This window comes from Leptodactylus fuscus, chromosome 8 (assembly GCF_031893055.1).
Source record: "Leptodactylus fuscus isolate aLepFus1 chromosome 8, aLepFus1.hap2, whole genome shotgun sequence".
NCBI lineage: Eukaryota > Metazoa > Chordata > Amphibia > Anura > Leptodactylidae > Leptodactylus > Leptodactylus fuscus.
The window spans coordinates 46,603,351-46,627,278 of NC_134272.1; the positions used below are offsets into that span (position 1 = coordinate 46,603,351).

At 41.1% G+C, this 23,928-nt stretch overlaps 2 protein-coding genes across 4 annotated transcripts in view; one reads left to right on the forward strand and one right to left on the reverse strand.

The window, feature by feature from the left end:
* The window catches only part of PTCD1 (pentatricopeptide repeat domain 1), a 221,409-nt gene that overhangs the window by 190,030 nt on the left and 7,451 nt on the right, over nt 1–23,928 (reverse strand). Inside the window, exons 4-9 of one of the 2 annotated variants that reach the window (XM_075285252.1) lie at nt 22,988–23,206; nt 22,589–22,690; nt 19,662–20,324; nt 15,044–15,160; nt 14,736–14,918; nt 13,058–13,243 (exon numbers count right to left, since the gene is read on the reverse strand). In XM_075285252.1, the coding sequence (XP_075141353.1) occupies nt 13,088–13,243; nt 14,736–14,918; nt 15,044–15,160; nt 19,662–20,324; nt 22,589–22,690; nt 22,988–23,206 (1,440 nt within the window). In that variant the 3' untranslated portion in view covers nt 13,058–13,087. Of the gene's footprint in view, nt 1–13,008; nt 13,244–14,735; nt 14,919–15,043; nt 15,161–19,661; nt 20,325–22,588; nt 22,691–22,987; nt 23,207–23,928 lie in introns of those variants that run through there. The other variant, XM_075285251.1, reaches the window with a different exon arrangement.
* Nucleotides 101–11,818, forward strand: BUD31 (BUD31 spliceosome associated protein). 2 transcript variants are annotated; one of them, XM_075284563.1, is made up of 5 exons: nt 101–186; nt 4,997–5,099; nt 5,732–5,854; nt 8,928–9,094; nt 11,651–11,818. In XM_075284563.1, exons 2-5 carry the CDS (start codon nt 5,006–5,008, stop codon nt 11,699–11,701), a joined length of 435 nt encoding a protein of 144 aa, XP_075140664.1. In that variant the 5' UTR covers nt 101–186; nt 4,997–5,005; the 3' UTR covers nt 11,702–11,818. The 2 variants fall into 2 exon arrangements, with proteins under 2 accessions (XP_075140664.1, XP_075140666.1); XM_075284565.1 differs by lacking the exon at nt 101–186 and adding an exon at nt 222–242.

Here is a 23,928-nt window from a genome sequence, read left to right on the forward strand (position 1 = left end):
TAACTGCGGCTGATTATGACGTAATTGGCAGTGACCGGAAGTTATGGAAGGCCCACAATAGGAGGCGACGCTCTAATTATGCGCATGGCCGGAAGTGAATCGGGAAACAACTTCCGGCAGGATAGTTTGGTCGGGACAGTTTGATGCAGTGATACTGCTCGGAGTTCTCGTCGGGTGTTACAGCAGGTAGGCGGCTGCCTTGTCTGGTAAAGGGTCTGCACTGTTATGAGCCGCTTTATAAGGTTCGTTCGGTTTGGTTTATCTCTTATACAGAGCAGCCTAGGTGAGAATAGACGGCTGTGCTTGGTGCTAGTGTAGTCGTATGATCCATTAATCTCTATGGGACTGATGGATAACTGTATTGTGCTCCATTTGTCAGTCCCACAGAAGTGACTAGAGGGGAGGTCACACGTGTTCACTACTACTCCCTCTATTCTCCTCACTGGTGGTGGTCCCAGCACTTGGAGACATAGCCTCTATCTTCATGGTGTGTCCTTATGGGAAATCCCCTTTAAGGATTTAGCTGATCTTTCACTGCCTCCACCAGGTCCAGCAATAGGTGCCGCTTCACTGATTGTGGCACACAGGTCATTCCATGTCAAGTGAACCAATGATTTTTACCTCTATATATTTAATTATTTTCAGATTTTGTTATTTGGTAATAGCGTGTCAGAGAATGTAAAATGTGAAGGAAAAAAATCTAGATTTTTTTTTTTTTTTTAATTTTCAAAGTTCGGAAAAAGTATGAATTTCTGTGTTGCCTGCCTTTACATTTCTCCTCATAACTCAGGCTAGAAAAAAGATAGAGACACAAAATAAACCCCATTCTACTCAGAACTGTACGGGCTTTCACCAGATATGTCACAAGAGTATCTTTGTTAATATTTTACCCATGAAAATGCCAAATTTTAAAACTTGTTTCTGGAAAAAAAAAAACGTTTAATTTAAACATTTCCCACAAATGGACACGTGCATGCTATGCTCCTAGCCACATCTGTACCAACATTCAAGTTGGGATCGCGACGAGATCATATTTCAAAATGTAACTATTGCAGTGGCGATTAGAAAATCTTGAATTCAGATCTGTTCAGCCTGTGGTCTAAAAGTGTGGTGTCTATGTTTACCAAATAATCCATGATTTATTACTGTATTATTTTATTATGTTACAGCTTAGAAGCAGGAGAGCACAGAGGAGAAAGCTTTGTTAGGGCTTAACCTGAGAATGAACAGGGATAGACAGTGAATGCAGAGCAGATGACAGACCAGCAGCTCTGTCAATCGTGAAGTATCTGCCCACCGCAGAGTCTGACTACTACTATCCCCTCAAAGAAAGCATCATACAGAATGAGGCAGTAATAAGCTTAGACTTTTCAGAGAACTATTCCTTTGTTGTTCAGTCATTTCACTGGAACAATGAACAAGCAACTGTGCACCCTTTTGCTATCTATTACAATGAGAATGGAGAAAGTCCAAAATGTAGTTATGATATGAGTGCTTACTTTATGATTCAATAGCTGTTCATTTGTTCAAAAAAAATAATAGATTTCAGTGATAAAAATGGTCATCTTACCAAGTTTGAGAAAGGTCTACTACTTCTCAGATGTCTCTTCTGCACAGTATAAAAACAGGAAAAACTTTATAAATGTATGCCACCACAAGAAAGATTTTGGAGTGGAAACTGACTGGCACTTTGTTGCCACTGCTCATGGCAAAGGTGTATGTGATGGTTTAGGAGGCACTGTGAAACTCCGAGCTACCCTCCAGTGGCCATATTCAGGCCAAATCTTAACACCCATGCAACTTTTCAAATGGAGTGGCGCTGGGTTCACACCTGCGCCTTGGTCTCCGTTCTCAGGTTTCCGTCTTTTAACTGGACACAAATTCCTGCATGTCTGACTTTGTGTCGGATATGAAAAATGCCTGCAGGTTTCAGTTTCCTGCCCAGTTTCAGGCAGGAAATGGAAACCTGCAAAATGTAGACCTGGGGCGCAGATGTGAACGAGCCCTGAGAAAAATATTCTTAACATTCAGTTCATGTATTGTACAAACCAGGACTACGATGAGGAGGAGAGTTTGTTAAAACGTCGGTTACAGGACGCAGAACCCATCAAAGGGACTCAGCAATACCACACTTTAATTCCATGTAGTGAAACTGAAATAAAAACAAGGATTTTTTTCATTTCGCAATGACAGTGAAGTCCATGAAATGCTAGAAGGCGGCACAAGATTGCCAATGGATGACATAACTAGTTCTGTGACCTGTGAATATGATCGGCACTGGTGGCTGCTACTGGACTCTCCAAAGATTGTGAAAATGAAAAAGTAGAATTGACTTTTTTTTGCATCTTTCTGGTCCAGACATTTGAAAAGTTAAAGGGGTATTCCCATGAACATAACTATCTTTAAATTAGTAGATGATTAAAAGGTAAACATTTTTGCAAATATAAGTAAACATTTTGCAGTTTTTTTTTTTTTTTTTTTTTTTTTTTTTTTTTATAAAGATTTTCTCTAAATATCTTGTGGTCACAGTCTTGTGGTCTTGATTGGTTGCCAGTGGATACGACCATGAATGCAGAACCTTTCTAAGGACAGAAAATCCGCCATGATTTCCTTATTGTTGCCAGGATATCTTCTCATACATCTAGTGTCCCTGCCTGATATCCCAGCTACAATAAGAAAATCATAACTAAGTTCCTGACAAATCCCAGGCATTCGTTATTTTATCCATTGGTAACCTATCAAGAAAACAAACTGTCACCACTAAGAAAGTTAGAGAAAATCTTTGAAACTTTGCAGAATTTGTAATTACTTATATTTGCAAAAATGCTTAACTTTTAATTATCTACTAATATAGATATGATTATGTTCAGGGGAATACACCTTTAACAAAAATTAGATATTAACTCAGGTGGAGCTAAACACCACGACGAACCGTACATACTCTCTGACACAAAAGGCCATTGCTAGTAAGCGCTTATGGACAAGATTACATTTCACCCACTAGAAGGGACAAATTGATAAAAGGCCAGTTTAAAAACGTCCTATTAATTTATTGATTAGTTCATATTTTATAGAACGAGGATTTAGCTACTGTACTATTCTTCTTAAACACATCATAAGTGACCTGTTTAGTGATATAATAAAAAAAAGTTACATGTATAATTAGGTGTTAAAAATATTGGTTATTTTAATCTTAACTTATAATTAGGACAAGACTGTATTCAGAAAATCCCACTTGAGGATATGATCACCTTTTTTCTTTTGGTTTATTCAATGCATTCAGGTTGAAAATGCTGCGCAAGTTGTGTTATGATGATTAAGATGTATTTATTCTGGTACTTACAGTATTTGTTTTTTATTAGAGATGAGCGAATACTGTTCGGATCAGCCGATCCGAACAGCACGCTCCCATAGAAATGAATGGAAGCACCTGGCACGTACACTTTGCCAGCGGCTGGTCGCCGTGCCAGGTGCTTCCATTCATTTCTATTCATCTCTATTTTTTATGTTTCTTTATTGTTGCATATAGATCAGGGGTGGGCAATTAATTTTCCCATAAGGCTGCATGAGAAATGGAAACTGTTCTAGAGGTCTATGCGCACTGCGGCAAATTTAGCTCCACCCACTTCTCTGCTGACTTTGCCCATTCTCAACCATTTTTCCATGTGCCCCCACAAAGTATAATCCTCTTAAAGTCACCCTAAGGGAGCCTTCACACGGAGTTACGCGCCACTCATTTTGAACGTAAAACTCGTACACTTCCTCTTCGTGTCTCTCTGGAATCTCCTTTACATCCGAGCAGTGTAATTCTACTATCTATACGGTTTTACACAATGTGCCACTCAGTGTTTTTCTTGTGTTTAGAGTCTTTTGGTAGTATTAAATGGCATATTTGGCCCCAAAACTAACAGCATTGATTACTGGGGAACAGTGAGAGCTGCAGAAAAAATGCTAAGAACTGGAACTGGTGGAGGTGGTGAAAGGTTGTCCTTAAAAAGGACCTTTCATCAGATTGGGCACAGGCAGTTCTATATACTGCTGGAAAGCTGACAGTGCGCTGAATTCAGCACACTGCTTTCCCGATCTGTGCCCGGGGTAAAGTGCTAACGGTCCCAATACCGTAGCGCTTTACAGTCAGAAGGGCGTTTCTGCCCAGCAGCGCCTATCGTGCTGTACGGTGCTGTACAGTGCTCGTCCATAGACTAGTATTATCAGGAGGGGAGGGGGAGTTCCTCTCCGCTCCACAGTACAGCGCGATAGGCGCTGCTGGGCAGAAGGGCGTCCCTGGCTAAGTGTCAGAAACGCCCTTCTGACTGTAAAGCCCTACTTTACTGGGACCGATAGCGCTTTACCCGGGGCACAGATCGGGAAAGCAGACAGTGCGCTGAATTCAGCGCACTGTCAGCTTTCCAGCAGTATATAAAACTGCATGTGCCCGATCTGATGAAAGGTCCTCTTTAAATGTATCCTTCACCTGGGGACAGCTGATCCTTGTGGGTGTTGGGGATGATCGCCTGTATGGCAGCCTCTAACTCCCCTACGCCACAATGCTTCCTGTGTTTTGAGTCTCCATGAGAAAAGTGCATTACAAATATTTGTCAGATATGATTAGCTACATTGAACATTCATGTTTAAAATCACAAACCTTTTTTAAACGCTACTTAAAAATTGTTGCAAGTATTGTTTTACCCTGACCCATGCCCATGATGTGGGCATGCTAAGGGCGTAGATTTCATTGTAGATGCACAGCCCGCCGAAAGATGTGACTGATTTATAACATAGCCTACCCTTACTATGTATCAGGTGAATCCTCTGGCACAGGATCGATGGAGACCAGCGTACAAAACTCTAGTTGTGACAAAGTAATAGTACATGTATTACACCTTGGTTACACTTCAGCGAAATCAGAAAGACCTTTAAAAAATATATAATATTATCATGTAAATATCTATAACATGAACTGTGTCCAAAAGCTAAATATAGATTTATGATCTAGGTTGTCGATATGCCTAAAGTAAAAAGAAGCAGAAAACCTCCCCCGGATGGCTGGGAGCTTATTGAACCAACACTTGATGAACTTGATCAAAAAATGAGGGAAGGTAAGAGGACATTTTAAACAAAATATAGAATTTCAGGCATAAGATGTATATGTATATCTTATATGTACCAATGTGCTATAATGAGAAATTGACTTGGAGGGTTTGGCCAGGCAAAAATGGACAACCCATTCGATTTTTAAATCAGCCCCTCGGTGAAAAAAAAAAATCCTACTCCCCTTTTCCTGGTGCCTCCCAGTGTGGTCTGGGCTTCTCAGATGAGAGTTGACATATGGTGGAAGTCCCAGCCACAAGTGAATGCTGAGGTTTCTGATTGGCCTACCTGTGACAGCTCGGGTCTCTTCCTGAGGCTGTTGATTGGCCTCAAAGGTCACGTGACCACTGAGGCCAATCAGCAGCTTCAGTGAAAGGGATCCGGGACGTCACAGATGGTGGGCAGTTTCACTTTGATAATAGGCTGGAGCAGCAGGACCGGATCGTGCTGGAGGACGCTGGAGACAGATGTGTATGAATTAATATATATTTATTTACATGGATAATATCTTTAATATGATCCTGCATTGTTTGTGTATACCTGCCAGTTGTGTTATCATGTATACTGCACCATAGACTGAGGCTTAGAAGATTAAGATTTCATAGGCTGTATATCCTCATGACTTCTGTTTATTTACCAGCTGAGACTGATCCTCACGAAGGGAAGAGGAAGGTGGAGTCTCTTTGGCCAATCTTTCGTATCCATCATCAGAAAACCCGCTATATATTTGACCTGTTCTATAAGAGGAAAGCTATAAGCAGAGGTAAGACTCTTTATTGTAACATGGCCTCTATGAATACTGAGTATTACATAGTATTCGCAGGGGAGAGTTACTAAGCAAAACAACAGAAAATTGGAGTATGTGCCATACAAAAGGGTATAACTAAGAGGAATCCTGACTCTAATACAATGATTAAAGCCCAGCTGCACTAAGTTTCGTTGGAAAATCTCTTGTAACTGTAGGTGATATAAGAATAAAGTATAATGTTCAAAGCCATTGGCACCTGAGCATTCTGTATCTCCCCATTTTGTTTGATTGTAATATTGGGAACTATTCGATTTCCCTTCTTCCTCATTTTACTGTGGTATTCCAATATAAACTTGGTTAAATGAAAGGCAAAATGAAAGGCAAAATTTGAAGCTACGTTCCTCGAACTTAGCAGAAATTAGTCCAGTCTACAGTTAGGCTAATGCTTCATGGACCAGCTTATAGTTTTACCATGAATTCTCTCAGCAAAACAGATGTTTCACTGAAAAAAAAAATATGTAAAACATATTCCTGCCTTCCTTATTTAGAGGAATGGACCATATTATTTCACATGTGGATTGTGATTCATCATCTGACCTGTCACTATGCAAAAAAGGAAGGGTCTCTATTTGAGCAGTAAGGTTAGTGTAGGACCTCACCTGAACAATGTCACGCCAACACCTAGATTGTGAACCTGTGGGATACATGCACCCCAGCAGGGTACATAACATGTCTCTAGAGGTACTTGCACGGTGCTCATGTTGTGCTTTTAAAGGCAGTGTATCATTTCATTTACCATATATACTCGAGTATAAGCCGACTTTTTCAGCACATTTTTCATGCTGAAAAAGCTCTCCTCGGCTTATATAAGAGTCAGGGTCCACGGAGCACAGAAAACTGGAAGGGGGAGGTCCTTTAGTGTTACTGCTCTGTGATGGGCTTGTCATTAGGTCACGTGACTGATTTCATCAAAGGTCCTGTAACCAATGGTATGTAACATCTGCAGATAAGGTTGAGTCTAAATCCTAGTAGCTCCGCCCACACCAGAGTCCGATCACATGGTCATGACGTCATCAGAGGTCCTTTAGCACACTAGGATTTAGCATCTACCCTGCAGATGAGTGGCCAGGATTCATTGTGTCTTATGGAAGATGTCTGTTGTATGGAGGAGAGGAAGCTGCAGTAATGTGACACACACAGGGACCTTCCTTTAGTTACTCTGCCTATAAAAAAAACAAAAAAACTTTGCAAGTCTTCAGTAGGTGATACCTTTTTTTAATGGCTAACTCATAATGATGACAGAATATGACGTTTCGAAGCTTCCTCTGAGCTCCTTCTTCAGATATATCTAAAACATATATATGTATATATAAATATATATGCAGCCTCTAGAAAGTGTTTTTAGATATATCTGAAGAAGGAGCTCAGAGGAAGCTTCGAAACGTCATATTCTGTCATCATTATGAGTTAGCCATTAAAAAAAGGTATCACCTACTGAAGACTTGCAAAGTTTTTTTGTTTTTGTTTATATTTCATAACCACTGGCTAACACGGTACCAAAACAAACATTTTCCTTTTACTCTGCCTAGTAATGTCAGGCATTTGTGGTTACTAATTTAGTTTCAGTAACTCCATGTGCCTCACATTAATAAGTTAACCCCATCACGTCCCTCATATTAACCCCTGTGTGCCCCATATAAGGGTTACTAATATGTGAGACACATGAGGCAACTAATGAAGGACCTTAATTATGAAGATACCTAATTATTACCTTCATATGTCCCACATATCAGTAACTCTTATGTGAGGCACACAGGGGGTTAATGTGAGGGACATGATTGGGTTAACTGCTATTACTATGATCCCCATGGAGTTACTAAACTGCAATGCACATGACCAGACTTTTTATCTGCAATGGTGGATTTCGCTCCCTCAGCTTATACTCGAGTCAATAAGTTTCCCCCGTTTTTTTGTGGTAAAATTAGGAGTCTCTGCTTATATTTGGGTTGGCTTATACTCGAGTATATACGGTATCCTTTTTTTTTTTTTTTTTTTTTTTTTGTCTTTAACTAAGCGTATGGTGGAATAACCTTTAGAAAAGCTATTCTAGTCCTACCTTTCTTCTTTTCTTGCTCCTAGACAATTTTTTAATTATTTAGCTTTTTGGGTTATGCTAATGAAGCTCACAGAGCACAGCAGCATCAGAACCTGCGTGCTGCCTTCTGGCCCTTTCTTTCACACCCCTTTCTATGCAAATGACAGCTCCTCATCATCATCATCTTCGCTGCTTCAGCAGCAAGTGTATCTGAGTATACTGTGCAGGCGCATTACGCATGTTTAGTTCTAAGGAGTATTGAGCTACTTAGAACTACTCAAGCATACTGCTGTAGTTGGAGGAACGCCCCACCCCCTCGTGTTCCTTGAACTTCATTAGCATAACGCGCCAAAAAAAAAAAAAAAAGCTAAACTAGTCCATAAACAGCTGAGAGCAAGATAAGAAGAAAGGTAGGACTACAATAGCCTCTGTAAAAGCTATTCCACCATGTGTTAGTTAAGTGTTTAGTTAAAGGGTATATCGAATGATAGAGTCCCTTTAATAGGCGGCACAGGGTATGATCACAGCCTTGTAGGTACTTTGTCATATTTTTGCGTAGGTGGTTCTTGGCTTGGAATGATGAGAAATGCTGTGCTGCCGTGTGGGCACGGACAATCTGATCAAACTGTAAGAGTAACCTAATTTATTTCACAATATAAATATTGCAAAGTGACTTATAATTATTGTACATTTATCCTGTGAAATATTTAGTATATTGTAAAATGTGAAAATCACTCAAATAGATAAATTGTGCTAAAGAACCCAGACATTGGTTATAGAAGTGTCTCCTGAAGTGAGGGATGTGATTAAAGCCATTAGCACCGTTCTAATATTGTATATCTGAAAAGAGGGGCCCTACTGACTTTGACTGAGTACCCTGGCATCACCTGAGCTGCCCTGAGAGGCAGGGGTCATACTCTGGACATAGGTGGGCTAGATGACAAACAGGGTGGCAGTTGTGCTAAACATAATGGTGTTTCTGTGTTTTTCTAGAACTGTATGACTATTGCATCAAGGAAGGGTATGCTGACAAGAATCTTATTGCAAAGTGGAAAAAGCAAGGATATGAGAACTTGTGCTGCCTGCGTTGTATACAGACAAGGGACACAAACTTTGGAACAAATTGTATTTGTCGCGTCCCCAAAGGAAAACTTGAAGTGGTAAGAGTTCTCATATACAAACTAGATCAACATTAGGGCTTTTTTTTGTGTGGTATGTCTTGAGACTACAAAAATGTTCTGTTCTATAGACCAAGAGTGGTACTATTTCTAGGGAGAAAGAGGTGACTTTTTTTTCTAATATCAGACAACCTCTTTAAAGTGGCTCTCTTGTTTTGAAAAGTCATTTTGAACTAATCACATTCTTGCATAGCCTTTAGAAAGTCTATTCCACACCTACCTTTAGTATGTAGATTGTCTCAGTTGTTTCTGAATAAGTCTGTTTTTATGCATATGCTAATGAGCTTCCAGCCAGCACAGGAAGTTCCCAGCAGCACTTGTCTCTGCTATTATCTACTATGTGTGTGTGCAAACAGGAAGCTGAGTCATCATCATCATCAGCCTGTGCATAGGAAACAATAGCAAAGGGGGTGCACGATGGTGCACCAAGTCTAATTAGCATATCAATAAAAACGGACTTATTCAAATACCACTGAGGCAAGCTACATACTAAAGGTAGGTTTGGAATAGCCTTTCTAAAGGCTATGCATGGATGTGATTAGTTAAAAATGACTTTTCCCAATGATAGAGCCCCTTTAAAAGGCCATGGATACCTCAACCCTTTAACCCCTTAAGGACCAGGCCATTTTTTGGTTTCGCATTTTCGTTTTTCCCTCCTCACATTTCAAGAGCCATAACTTTTTCATTTTTCAGTTCACAGAGTCACATGATGGCTTATTGTTTGCGGGACAAATTGTACTTTGTAATGGCACCATTCAATATGCTGTGCAATGTACTGGGAAGCTGGAAAAAAATTCAGAATGAGGTGCAATTGGAGAAAAAATGCATTTGCGCCATTTTCTTATGGGTTTAATTTTTACAGCGTTCACTGTTTGGTACAAATGACATGTTACCTGTGTTCTACGTGTCAGTACAAACGCGGTGATACCAAATTTATATAGTATTTGAAATGTTTTGATACTTTTAAAAAAATGATAAACTTTGCAAAATAGAAAAAAAAAATTGTGTCATCATGTTCTAACACCTGTAACTTCTTCATATTTCCATGTATGGAGCTGGTTGTGGTGTCTTTTTATGCGGGACAAGATGACGTTTCTATTGATACCATTTGGGGAAAGATCTGATGGTTTGATCACTTTTTATTCAATTTTTTATAGGAGGCAAAGTGTTGAAAAAAACGCTTTTTGGCTGTTTTTATTTTTTTTGCCGCTACGCCGTTCTCAGTACGGGATAAATGTTTTAATATTCTAATAGTTCGGGCATTTTGGAGCGCGGGGATACCTAATATGTTTACGTTTAATGTTCTTTAATTACTTTTATAGCTAATCTAGGGAAAGGGGGGTGATTTGAACTTTTATATTTTTTTTATTTTTTTTAATACTTTTAAAAACTTTTTTTTTTCTTCTGTTACATTTATGATCAGACCCCTTAGGTACCTTGAAACCTAGGGGGTCTGATCGCTCATACTATTCACTGCAATACTACAGTATTGTAGTGAATAGGAAAATCGCAGCACTTCTATTAGACGATGCCTCTGGCATCGTCTAATAGATCTCATGCAGAGACAAGCCTGGAAGCCTTCAATAGGCTTCCGGCTGTCATAGCAACCGATCACCGCCCTCATGTGACGTTCAGGAGGGCGGCGATCGGGGAAACATGGCGGCGCCCATGCCGCCTGCGCTGTTTACACGCTGCGGTCGCGTTTGACCGCAGTGTGTAAAGGGTTAACAGCAGCGATCGGCTCGGGCACCGACCGCTGCTGTTATTGGCAGGTCCTGGCTGTATTATACAGCCGGCATCTGCCGTGTATGGAGCGAGCTCAGCGTGTGAGCTCGCTCCATACATCCCCATGCGACCCATGACGTACAGTTACGTCAAGGGTCGCTAAGGGGTTAAAAGAAAAATAAAATGAGTAAATTAATAGCACAGACTAATATAGCTTATATATTATAAAATAAAAATACCCTTCTCACCACTTTTTTTTTTTTTTTTTTTAAACTAAACTGACATTCACTTACAAATCTCTGAATATGTATTTGTCTCTCATGATGGATTGTCACCTCACTGACATTTTTGATTACATTTTCTAATAGAAGCCTATTGGCAGCTAGGTTTTCAGCTTTATTCATTCTAAGGCTGCCTTCACACGGAGTAATGCCGGCTGCCATTCACAGCCGTACACGCATATGCTGCGGAAGGCTCCCAAACACTTCCCATTCACTTCAATGGGAGCGCTCGTAACGCTGGCTTTACGAGCGCTCCCATTGAAGTGAATGGGAAGTGTTCGGGAGCCTTCCGCAGCGCTCGCGTGTATGGCTTTGAATGGCAGCCGGCATTACTCTGTGTGAAGGCAGCCTAAGTGTCCAGTGGGCAGTCCTACTTGGTAACTGACAGCTATTTCTGTATGCATGCTCGCTCATAGAGGGAAGACTCCCTCTATAATGTGTTTACTGCGCTTCCTAGATTTAGGGTCCTTCTATATAATGTGTGATTCTCTAACATCCAAGCATGGAATGACACTTATTTTCTTTGTTGCAGGGACGAATTATTGAATGCACACACTGTGGTTGTAGAGGATGCTCTGGATGAATACACTTGTTCTTTTCAGATTCTTTTAAGATGAAGAATGTTTTCTTTTATTGTGGCTGTCTTGTGACCAGTTCTTTCTTTTTTTTAAGTGTTAAATAAAGATGCTGTTTAAATGAATTCTCATGTGTTTTTTGTTTCTTAAAGGGATTCTATCATTAGAATCCCTTTAACTAATACAACGTAGTAATAGCCTTAAAGGCTATTCTTTTCCTACCTTTAGAATTCTTCTCCGCACCGCTGTTCCGTAGATATCCTGTTTTTTTTTCCTCTGTATGCTAATGAATCTCCAGACAGCACAGGGGGCGTCCCCTGTGCTGCTTGAAAACTTTCCAGCGCCACCTCCATCTTCTGCAGCCACGCCTCACTGATGTGTTGTCTTCTTCCAGAGATCTTGTCTTCGGGATGTAAATCCGGTGTATGTGTCATTGGGCAGAACTGACTGCGCATGCCTGTTCGGCCATTTTACCGTGGCTGCTTACAGGAACAGTACGCCTGGCCACAGTAAAATGGCCGAAAAGACATGCACACTCCGTTCTGCCCGACGGCAGAGCCAACTGCACAACGCCGGATTTACATCTCAAACACAGGATTGACAGGAAGACAGCAGAGAAGCATGGCTGTAGAAGATAAAGGCGGCGCTGGAGAGCTTTCAAGCAGCATGTGGTGTCTGGAGACTCTTAGCATACCAAAAAAAACGGGATATCTATGGAAAGGCAGCGCAGAGAAGAATTCTTACGTTAAAGTAGGTTTTATCTATACTGATATGGCTACATGTTTGTAATTTAGTTAGGGTATCCCTTACTAGAATATTAAGACACCTAGAAATTACTGGTATGAAGAGATTAGTGGGTTCATCTGCACTGTGACATGAATCTGTATGGCTAGAGAAAATCAATATGTGAACAGACTGCAAGTTTTAGATTGGCAAAAAGGCTACGTTCCTTCATAAGCATATTAAACGTGGGATCATTCAGATCTCTCATCAGTTGATCAGAGGTAATTTTGTTTTTACAGATGTATCCAAGAAGGTCTGTTATGCCCAATTATTAAGGCATCTGGTTCCCCCTCCTGTTTCTTCTTGATCCTGCATTGCTGTCTGCTGCATCCCTGCAACATTCTTGTGTGCTTTTCTTAAGCACTCTTCTTGTAAGCAGCAAATGCCGTCATAATGCTACAGTCAGAGAATACAAGTGTGCTCACATCTAGTACAGTGGAAATGTGTTATACTGGAACAGTTTGGGGTTTTTTTGTTACATAAATTAGGTACATTTATTAATCGTCATTTAAATTCTGTGAAACATTTATTTCTGTACAAGATTTTCTTCAACCATATACATGATCTATTACAGTATATACACATTTATACATGTGAAATGTCTGATCTGCTTAAACTACTTGCTCTGTGCTGGAATCGCTGTCTGCTTTAGTACGATATTTCTGCCATGGATGTTCCGTTTCTTCAGCACCCATCCATTCCAGCCAACGGTTATAGTAGCCACGAAAGCCATCTATCCTCTCTAAAAACACATTCTTCCTGTTATACTGGAATGAAAAAAACCAAGGCTTAGTCTGAAACCATGCAATGAATACCTGATCTGTTTAGAGTGTAACTCCCACTTCATATACTTTTTTTTTTTTTTTTTTTTTGCTGTTGGAGGGGGTTGAACATTTCTGTAATATAACACTGTGAAGTTCCCAGTAGCCATGCGCAAACTAAACATTGCAAGGGAGTTTGTCCATCCACATGTACTCAATGCAGCATGTAAAGTAGAAGCATTTACCAAAGGGGGTTGGTCACTTTTAATGGTTGTATCTTCTGTTTTATATCACCTACAAAAATGGTTCTCAGCTTTCATGTGACGCCAATGTCGTGTAATTTCAAGCAGTAATGTTGTTAATAAACTATGACTTTAGTATTCCATTGAAGACTTATACATCTGTATATAAAAGCCAATGCTGATTGGTGGATGAACAACACTTGAGACCCCTATGACCTATCCTAAAGATAAGTTGTCAATATTGTTCGCTTGGAAAATAGCTTTAGGCCAGGGTCACACGTGGCATAAACACTGCGCCATTTTACAGTCTCTGCAAAGTGAATAGGATTCCAGTGAATCCCATCCACAGAGGGAGACATTCCTCAGGTCCGATCGGTTAATAAATACTCAATGGAGAGCAAGACATTCGCTCAAAACCCACTTTCAGTGGAGCCTGTTGTCCAATTTTCATGCTCTGCCCTTGGGTCCAGGGGAGGTTTTCTAATGTGTAGTAAAATTTAAAAGTTTTTAATTTCATTTGATACTGTGCGGAGTAGCTCTTGGTTTACTAGCAAACACCATGAAACAACTGGAATAAGCGTTTAAAGTGGTTTCCTATTATGTACTTGTTGGATGTATTCAAGACATGGTATAAATGTGTCATAGATGCTGTTCCACTTTTCAAAATCAGGATGTCAGGGGCCCCATCCTGCAGTATCTGTGAGTGGAGAAAAGGCTGCAAGTGCTCATTCCATTCTTCTCTATGAAATTTCCATATAACAGTCAAACATGCATATGCCGAATGTTTGGTATAGGAAAACCACTTTAGGCAAAGGCCCCATGTAGCGCACTGCAGGAAAAACCACGGCAGCCATGCTTTGTGGTTTTACTCGCAGAGCTTCCACAGAAAGTCCATAGAGGTCTCCATCAGACTTTCTGCATCAATTATACCTAATGGGAAACCACCATTGTTTCTGTTGGTATAATTGACATGCTGTGATCTCCAAAAACTGCAATGGTTTTGTAAATCACTGTGTGTGCGCTGCGCATATTTTTCCGCAATGTGTGGATGTGATTTGATATTATCCCATCCACTTTACAGGGCCTGTAAAACGCCGGGGATTTCTCTAAGGCGTTTATACCACGTGGGGTCTCGGCCTTAAAGATCAATGGAATTAGGTACACTATGCTCCAGTCTCGACCTGTCTTTTTTTTTTTTCTCATAAAAAAACAAAAAATGGCTAGACTTGTTGGTCTTTATTGCCTCATTTACTCACTCTGTCAAAGTTTGGTGGGTATTGTGCTGCAAACTCCAGCTGACGGATCACCACTTCATTAGGTACAACATTTCTGTTCCTCATATCCCTCAGAATATTGGTCAGGTATTCATAGTCTAAGCTCTTGGTGGCCACATCAATCAATGTGCTGTATACATTTTTATTTGGGTGGAATCCAGCAATCTGTAGAACACCAATCAGATATGCAAAAAATATTTTTGTGACGAATATAAATGTGCAAAATAATTTACAACTGCAACTCTATCAACAATGTGGAGAAAAATGAAATGAAAAATGAATGTTAATACCGTCATGTCTTCTAGGAGCCGCAAACCATCTTTTTGTTTCACACATGCCCTGGCGAGATTGCAAAAGGTGTGTATGTTTGGGGCAATTCCTCTTTGTGCCATTTTAGGCAGCACGTCCTGTAAGTAACATTAAGACAATGAGCATGTTGAGATAAAAAAAAATACTTAGCACTAAGTCTGTTAGAACCTTTCTAACAAAATGTCTCAATGTTGCAGCAGTTTTCCCCACGTGACCATTGGCAAGAAGTAAAGGTGATTGGTTATTATGAGCATCATAAATAAATTGATGACAGCCAGTGTGCTCTCGGAGAAGAGAGACTATCTGTATACCTGGTATAATAATAATCTACATTCTCACATATGGCTGTGAGCGTGTTCAGAGGTTCTCTTACGTTTCACAGAAAGACTACATTAAGGACAATGAGATTCAGTATTACTAGCAGGATTTTATAGGATGGTTAGTAACTATAAGAAAGCAGGATTAATGAGATAAAGGCTGTGTTGACATGTTTATAGGAATTTATCACAGGAATGAAAAAGTCCTGCAAGCCCAACTTTTTTTTTTTTCTTTGGCGATTTCAGGAAAAAAAAAAGACACCCAATAACCTCATTATAGTCAATGGGGTCCCTTGGGATCTGTTGCGGTCTGTTTTTCCTCATTCTTATGGCCTTATGACAGACAGACAGGACAACGCAGATGTAAATGTATTGCAAGAAATATGTTTGTTGCCTAGAGAAACCAATCACAGCAAAGCATTTATTTTTTAATGGCAAGGTTAAAAATGAAAACCACAATGTGTTAGGTTTCTGTGGGCAACAATGACTTTTTCTTTTAGTTTCATAAATCAGTAATCTTCTACCCTTTGATTGATCTCATTTGTTACTTTCTATATGATAAGATTTGATAGTGGGAAAGGTTGACTATACAGAGTGAGCTGTGTAAGCAGTGCCGTAGGTTTTCTGTTCTACCCTTTTTTTGGGATGAAGTTCATAGTGTCAGAATCTGCAAGTCTAAAAATGGCCATACACCTGTAATCAGGAAAATCACTATCAAACAAAGAATAGGACTCCACAAACCTAAATGGTGGTCTCTCCCTATGGAGTGACGATATCCCCCTAACCCTGTCTAGAAGCCTCTCCCAGGTCAGTCCTCTCAGCGCTGGGCTGAAGAGATGCAATAACATCGAAACAGCTGTCCTCGGCTGAGAGACTGTACCTGGTAAAAATCCCACATCATTGCAAACAAAGGCCTCTGGGAAGGTCAGGCATGATGTTAAAGGAAGAGCGCCCTCTATTGGGCTGCATGACTGAGTCTCTGTCTTCCTTATTACATCATGGAAGACAGACTTGCACATCCTCAGGGAGCGCCCTATATTGGACTGCATGACTGAGGCACTAACTTCCTAATTACATCATGGAAGACAGATTTGCATATTCTTCCCACATATATCAAACAAAGGACAGTGATGGCTTCTTTCCACATTTTCCAAAGATGCCTTTGCAGTTCTATTTCCATGAAAATCTGTGTTTTATTCTTATGGAAATTAGTGAAAGAGGGCTTTAAGGACATTTTTTTGCCCTATGGGGCTTTGGTCAACACTCCTAACTGCTGCTCAGAACTGCCCTCCAATGCATAAGTGATATCTTCCCCATTCCTAGTGTGCTTTACCAGGCAGAGTGCCATACATCTTGTAGTAGTTGCAAATACGGAGTAATAACGCTAAACAATGGAGGTATAGATCCACGCTTTCCAGGTGAAAAAAAGGTCTTTCATTAACAGCTCAAAACACACAACGCGTTTCAGGGATGAGAAACCCCCTCTTTGAAGTGTACATGACCTCGCTAGAGTGCTGCCTGTTTTCTTTGGTTATTTCAGGACTTGGCCTGTGTCTGAAGGTGTTGCATCCATATTGTTGGACTGTGTGATTGATGCTCTCTTGTACAACACGTAACAGGAAACCCATATTGATAAATTACTGACCATTTGCAGTTTGTTTTTAATATATATGTTATTTACATACGCAACCAGATAGATATAAAATTAAATCTATAAATATGTGTAATCTTGGGCAAATGGAGAAGAGATGGCAAAAAAGCATCTTACTTTTTATTTAATTTTATTCATTCAACCTATTTCTAGGTTTTTAGGAACACTTTTTATTTTGCACTCTTCTACTGCAACTAGGGTATCAATAATAGCCCCAATAACAGGTTAAAACAACATGCTATTGGACTATTGTAACTGGCAGAGCTGTTCTGGCTCATGCCCGCACAACACCCTCCAATTATGTAGACACCAAGTCCAATGGAGGAGGAGCACTGACACTGCCATCTATTCTATCTATATAGCACTCACTGAGCACTATTTAGCCTGAACTGAGAAGACAGATGTGGCAGTAAACTGATTCTTAGCAAGAGGCCTGACCTACTGCTGTTAGACTAAAGGAGCAGGGGAGTTACTTAGTAATATTGCCAAAGATATTCTTGCAGACTCAGCATCTGCCTTATGATGGCCATTTGTCATCCATGCACCTGGCCCGACGTGAGGAGTTGATTGCACTTGATAAAGGGCTTGGGAAAGCCCGAAACGCGTCGTACTGGCCTTTTTATTTACCATTGTTTCAATAAAAGGATTTTGGATAAGAATTTTTGGATTGAGTCGTGATATATCCCCGTGAGCGCATATCTCCTGTTTTGAGACCTTTGGTCTTCCTTTGTCCACTGTATCCTCCCGGTTTGCCGATGTCTGCAGGTGCTCCACCATCATTCTCATCTGGATATTGATGTTATGCTGACAAGGGTGTTGTAACGAACTCACAACCCCGAAAGGTGAGAGGCTACCTAGGTGATTACTATATATTCATCCACCATATATTGGTTAATACTACACTTAGTGGCACTCTGTGTCTTTTCTTTTTTCCATTTGTCTTTTTATGGCAGGAAGCTATTAAGGTGTTAAAAGACTGTTCACACCAGCCAATCGTTGTCATAATTCGCTTGTTCCTGAGTGATTGTAAGGATCCATCAACAAGTGGAACTTTCAAGATAAAATAGAAAAATTCTAATCATTTATTCCTAATGGCCAGCACTCCATATGGTCAGTGTCATTCTCTGATGAATGGTTTTGAACATTTTACGTTGCATTTTCAGGATTCAAATGCAGGGAGGCCAAACCACTGGCTACACCTACTATATTTTTTCCCACAGACCAACTCTCACTCTTGCTATGAATGTGACGCTTTCACAAATGGCTGACATGAATGCCACAGTTAGTAAGAAGCAGTAAATATCGTCTAAACCATTAATAAAAAAAAAACAGTAATTGAAAGTACATGAGTAACAAACGATGCATCTAATTAATTACAATATCAAAGGGGTTGTCCGGGATAAAAATGAATCCTTACACTAATCTAAACACCCTCCCCTGCCTACTTTCTTAATCACAAATTAAAGATGTATATTTACCCACATTTGCTGGTTATCCGGTTTTTGGAAATGGAACATCATTACTACTCTCCCCATCCACTCCATCATACTTGCCTCTCTTCCTTCCAGGCTTCCTCCTGTGGGACGGTTTCTCCCTCTTTTGTGACTGCTGGTGTGTGCTATAGTCCTAGCACTGCTCTATAGCTGATAATCCTCCTCTACTGTGCAGGCTTATGAGCAGCTCCCACACCTGTGCAGTAGAGGTGGATTGTTGGCTGCAGAGCAGAGTTGGTACTATAGCATGTGCCAGCAGTATCAGAAAAGAAAGATGGGCCGTCCAGGGGTGATCCTTCCCCTTTCGCCACCCGAGGCGAACTACAGAAAGCCGCCCCCCCCCCCCAGCAGGGGAGGGGGCGGAGGGGGGGTTTGGCTTAGCAGGGGGGGGTTTGGCTTAGCAGGGGGGGTTTGGCTTAGCAGAGGGGGCAGGGCTTAGCAGAGGGGGCGGGGATTAGCGCCGTTCGCCGGCAGAGAGCAGGCCCGGAGACTGCCAGCGCTCTGCCTGCGCGTGAGGGGAAGCTGCTGGAGCAGCGCTGCTCCAGTGGCCTCCCCAAACCACCGCTCGGTGCTAAGCCAGTCCAGGACAGCTTGTCCTGGACTGGCTTAGGTTAGCAAAAATGCCGCCCTCCCTGAGGCCCTGGCATAGCACCGCCTGAAGCGCTCGCTTCAGGTCGCCTCATGGGAGGTGCGGCGCTGGGGCCGTCCAACAGGAGGAAGCCTGGAAGGGAGAGAGGTAAGTATAATGGGGGCTGGGGTTGGGCTGAGTAGGTTGGGAAGGGCTAGTAGTGGGCGGAATAGCTAGAGAGACAAGAAGGAGGTGTATGGGAGGGGTGGAGGAGTGGGGTGAGAGAGACCTAGTGTGAAAGCTGCATAGCAGGAAGCTGCACCATGTAAACAAATGAAGAAGATACCAGGAGCTCCCAGAGACACCCAGAAATCACTCGAAACACAAACCTTTTTTTTATAAAAAAAAAAACGAAACAAAAAAACAAACATACATTTTTTCCCCAGAAAACCCCTTTAATAATTGTTTAATATAATTATTTTATTGAGAATAACCATTTACAGACTCCAGCCCAAATTGGTCCCAACTCCAACTCCATAGCTCTGTTTAAAACTATAAAATTGTACTTACCAAACTGGACTTCAGATTCATCATCTTACTCCTCTTCAAGATCAAAGTGTTAAAAAACGTCAGATCAGGTTGTACTCCATACGTATCCATAATGTTCAAGAGTGCCTTTTCTGACTTTGCATCTGGTTTCAATACTTCAACCAAGAGAGTGAACGTTTTTATTGTAGGACACACTTTGTCTTCTTTCATTTTTTGAAGAATGCCTCCTAAGTCACCAATAAGTGCCAGTTTGTCAGATGGGGTATCAACATTTGCAAGTGATACCATGTTATCTGTATTAATAGCCATATCCAATAGGTTTGGCAAATTTGTGGCATCTAAAGAGGGCACACTGGGAGCTTTACTCATTTCACTAAGTTCCTGTGAGCTTGCTAAAGCCACAGTTGTGCCACCGGTACCCCTAATATTTGAGGAATCGTCTAAGAGCAGCTGCTGCTTCTCCATCCCTTTATTACTTATCATTCTTCTCTTGACACCACTGCATATCCTGCCATGGTCCTCTTTGACTCGATCCAAACTCAAGGGTACCAGATCCTTGGACTGCGTAAGTAAATTTATAGCTTTAGTAGCATCTCCAATTCCGCAATCTCTGGTGGCACGAACAAGCAAGTTATATGTGTTTATATCTGGCTTCACACCCATGTGCAGCATCTGCCTCCAAACCTAAAACATATCATATAAAAAAAATATATATATATCACAAACTGGATAGTGACTAGTTTTCCTCTGAAGGTAATATATGTCACAGATATTACGGTTCCTGAAAATCTGACACAAACTTCTGAACAAATAGCTATCACAATCAATACCATTGTTCTTAGGAAAGAAAAGAAAATTCTAGATTTCCTAATAAAAATGTGCACTAAGCTGTCTGTACTTACAGGGGAGTGGGAGACGGTCTGCACTGGTGTAAGGCTAGTGGTTGCTGCCTGTTCTTAAAATTCTATATAGTTTGTATGTTGCTTTCTGTGTTCAGAAGCAAGTGTGCTGTTACTTTGGGATATTATAGGCAACGGGTACAAGAGGAGAGAACTACAAGTCCCAGCATGAGCAGGCAAGTATAATAAAATATCAGAGAACATTGCAGACATGCGAGGAGAGAACTAAAACTACAATTGCATTTACCAAGTTCCCAGCTCTTACATTGAATATCTTACTGAACCCATCATTACTTTCTTCTCCCACATAACAAAAGCACAGCTCAGAGCTCCGCCCCCTGATGTTCATCAGTCACTTCTCGATATTGCTAAGCTCCGCCTACTCATGTAACTGATGACATCACCACACGTCCTTTAGCCACTAATTATTCTCTCCACTGCAGAGACCCAATAACTTATGATGGGAATTTTGGCTTCTTTCAGTGAGCTGGAACATTTGGCTCTGCTTACTATTTTGTGTACTTCAGACAGCAATTGTATGGTTGAAAAATGGGCGGCACTATGCGGCTAAGGGGCTGGGCTAACTATCTGCAAAGCAAGAAAAGGAAGTGAAAGGAATCGATTCTCATCCAGGAGTAGACTCCTGCCATCTACCGAGCGTATAGAGCTGACTCATTCAGAACAGTACTACTCACTAGGAACAGACAGTGGAGTAGCGATCGTGGTCGCAGGAAGTGAGACTGCGTCTGGGCCCGTCGGGGTATGGGGCCCGCAGCCAGATGGAGATGGCAAAGGCCCGGGACCACTATGATAGCAGTCGGGACCACTGGAAATACTGTTATTGGAAAGGGGTCCTGGCATATCACCAGTGCCGCTTTCCAATAGATGTCAGCCCAGGGGAGGTGACTGAAAATAATAAATACAAATACTCACCTCTCCTGGGCTCAACGTCCTCTCCGGCGCTCTTCCGTCATGTAACTGAGACCTGTGATTAGGCCTCAGCAGTCACATGGGGCTCAGTGACATAAGGACATCAGTACGCCCCACGTGATTGCTAAGACCCAATCACAGGTCTCAGCAGTGACGTCTGAAGAGGACCAAAGATGCTGAAGACAGCAGGATGAAGCGAGGATACCCAGGAAAGGTGCGGTATAGTGAGTATGAGCGTTTGTTATTTTCAAACATCTTCCCTGGGCCTCCGATTATTATACTCTGGGGTCTCATTAAGTCAAGGAGGATAGGGAGCTACAGCAGTTGAATAGCTTAGGGAAAGACTGGAGCAGTGGCCCATCGGCTTCAAATAACTAAACACTTCTGTGTGTTTACGTGTGTGTATTCACTAGCTATACTTGTACTTTAAGAATAAAGGCTATGTTCACATTTGTGCTGGAGATTCTATTGCAATGTTCACCTAAAATCAGCGGAAACAAAAGTCTGGCAAGCACAGCTTTTTCAACTTCCGGTTTCAAAACAACGGACACCTGATGAACCCCATTATAGTCAATGTGGTTCATCTGTCTCTATATATAATCGCTAGTTTAGCGTTCCAATGAATGCTAAGAACTTGAATTAGTAGAGGTGGAGAAAAGTCCTCTTCAAAGAGTGTTCTCTGGCACACGTGGTTTAATATACTGCTAGAAAGCCGACAGTGTGCTCACAGTTCCTCACAGGTTAGCATCATGGCTGGGCGGTAAGTAACGCCCCCTTAGACAGCACAGAGCTACAGACAGTACTGTCAGGATGGGCATTCTTCACAGTCCAGCTAGATTGTCAGAAACGCCCTTCTAAGTGATATCGGTAACTGCACTGATAGCTCTCGCCCCGGGGCACATAATGGGAAAGCCAATATTGCGCTGAATTCAGCACACTGTCTGATTTCTAGCGGTATATAAAACCGCATGTGCCGGAGGACATGAAAGGTGCTCTTTAAGTAAATAAATATAGTACACGGTGATTCCTTGTTACAAATTTTAGCACAATGAACAGGCAATGCCGGTGTGAACTTAGCATCAAGCGTATTGTGTGAGAGTTCATTGCTTCAATCAGTACCTGCAAAGTATATAGGAAACCTAGCTCTTCATCCTTTATGCATCCCATTAACAGAACATTGAACGTTTCAGGATCGATCACACCAAATTTTTCTGCCATTTCCTTAAAAATCAAAGGAGAAAAGGTTCAGAAACAATTTCACATTAATTTAAGAAACTGAATTAATAGAAAATTAACATCTTATTCTAAAGCTTGTGACATCACTGCTCAAGCAATTCAAGGATGTTACGATCACTTTATACATAGAAGAATACCTAGATATAAAACACTACATCAATTTTGTTGAATGCTCCTGTGCTGTAATATGTCATAAAAACCTTTAAAGAGGACACTGTCTGTATCTGGTGCTGACAATGCATGTGTTGGGGTAGAATAGAAAGTTCTCTGAAGTTGACTTACCTTGAATATCTCAAAGCTCTCTTGTAATCCTGAACTCAGGGCACAGACTTTCAGCAGACTTCGATAAGTTATAGGGTTAAGTTGAATGTTCTTATCCATCAATTCCTGTCGTAGTTTCAACGCATGTTGTAGGCCGGAGACTTTCCATGGGGACTCAGCACAGGCATTGAAGAGAGCAGTGTAAGTGGCATCTGTAGGTACCAGACCTCTCTTTTTCATCTAGAATTTGAAATATGGAATCAACATGTAATATATTTACTTAAAGGGATTCTACCATTAAAAACTTTTTTTTTGTCGTCGACACGCCCCCAGTGCTGCGAGAGAACTCATTTGCACACCGATGGAAAATGGAATTTTAACCGAATGGCGGGGCGAAGAAGACATCTAAAGGTAGGAGAAGAATAGCTTTCTTAATGCTATTCTGACATGTCAACGACAAAAAAAAAGTTTTTAATGGTAGAATCCCATTAAAGGGGACCATTCACCACCTCCACCAATTCAAATTCTTAAATAAAAAAAGAAAAACTAGCGCCTCAGATTGACACTGCGGTGGCCATGGTATGGCTAGAATCAGCTGCTGCAGAACCCGGGGACCATACACATTGCGATTTAACCTAATAAAGGATTTCAAGCTATCAGCAGCGCAGTATTTATCACAATTTTTTTTTTGCATTCATTGCATTGTCTGTGCTTACAATTACAAAACAAACAGTTCTTAGCATCTGTTAATCGGCATTGATCCACCGTTTTTATCACAGCTTGAATTTTCTCTCTAGCCTCCATTGTTCCTGAGCAACAAGTGCAGTTAGTTTTAGTGTCTGATGTGCTATTCAAGCTCTGTAAGGTCAGAAGAGCAGTGGCAGGCAGGGGGGTAATTCAGAGCTCCTATCAGAGGCAGCCAGTGTCAGAGCTCAGACTCGCACCCCTTACCTTCTTCTGCC

What these genes read in the sequence shown, in the direction of transcription:
- BUD31 (XM_075284563.1), top strand. Translation starts at nt 5,006, where the DNA reads ATGCCTAAAGTAAAAAGAAGCAGAAAACCTCCCCCGGATGGCTGGGAG. An exon ending in TGATCAAAAAATGAGGGAAG is followed by an intron (nt 5,100 to 5,731) that starts GTAAGAGGACAT and finishes TTTATTTACCAG; the next exon opens with CTGAGACTGATCCTCACGAA. An exon ending in CCAAAGGAAAACTTGAAGTG is followed by an intron (nt 9,095 to 11,650) that starts GTAAGAGTTCTC and finishes TCTTTGTTGCAG; the next exon opens with GGACGAATTATTGAATGCAC.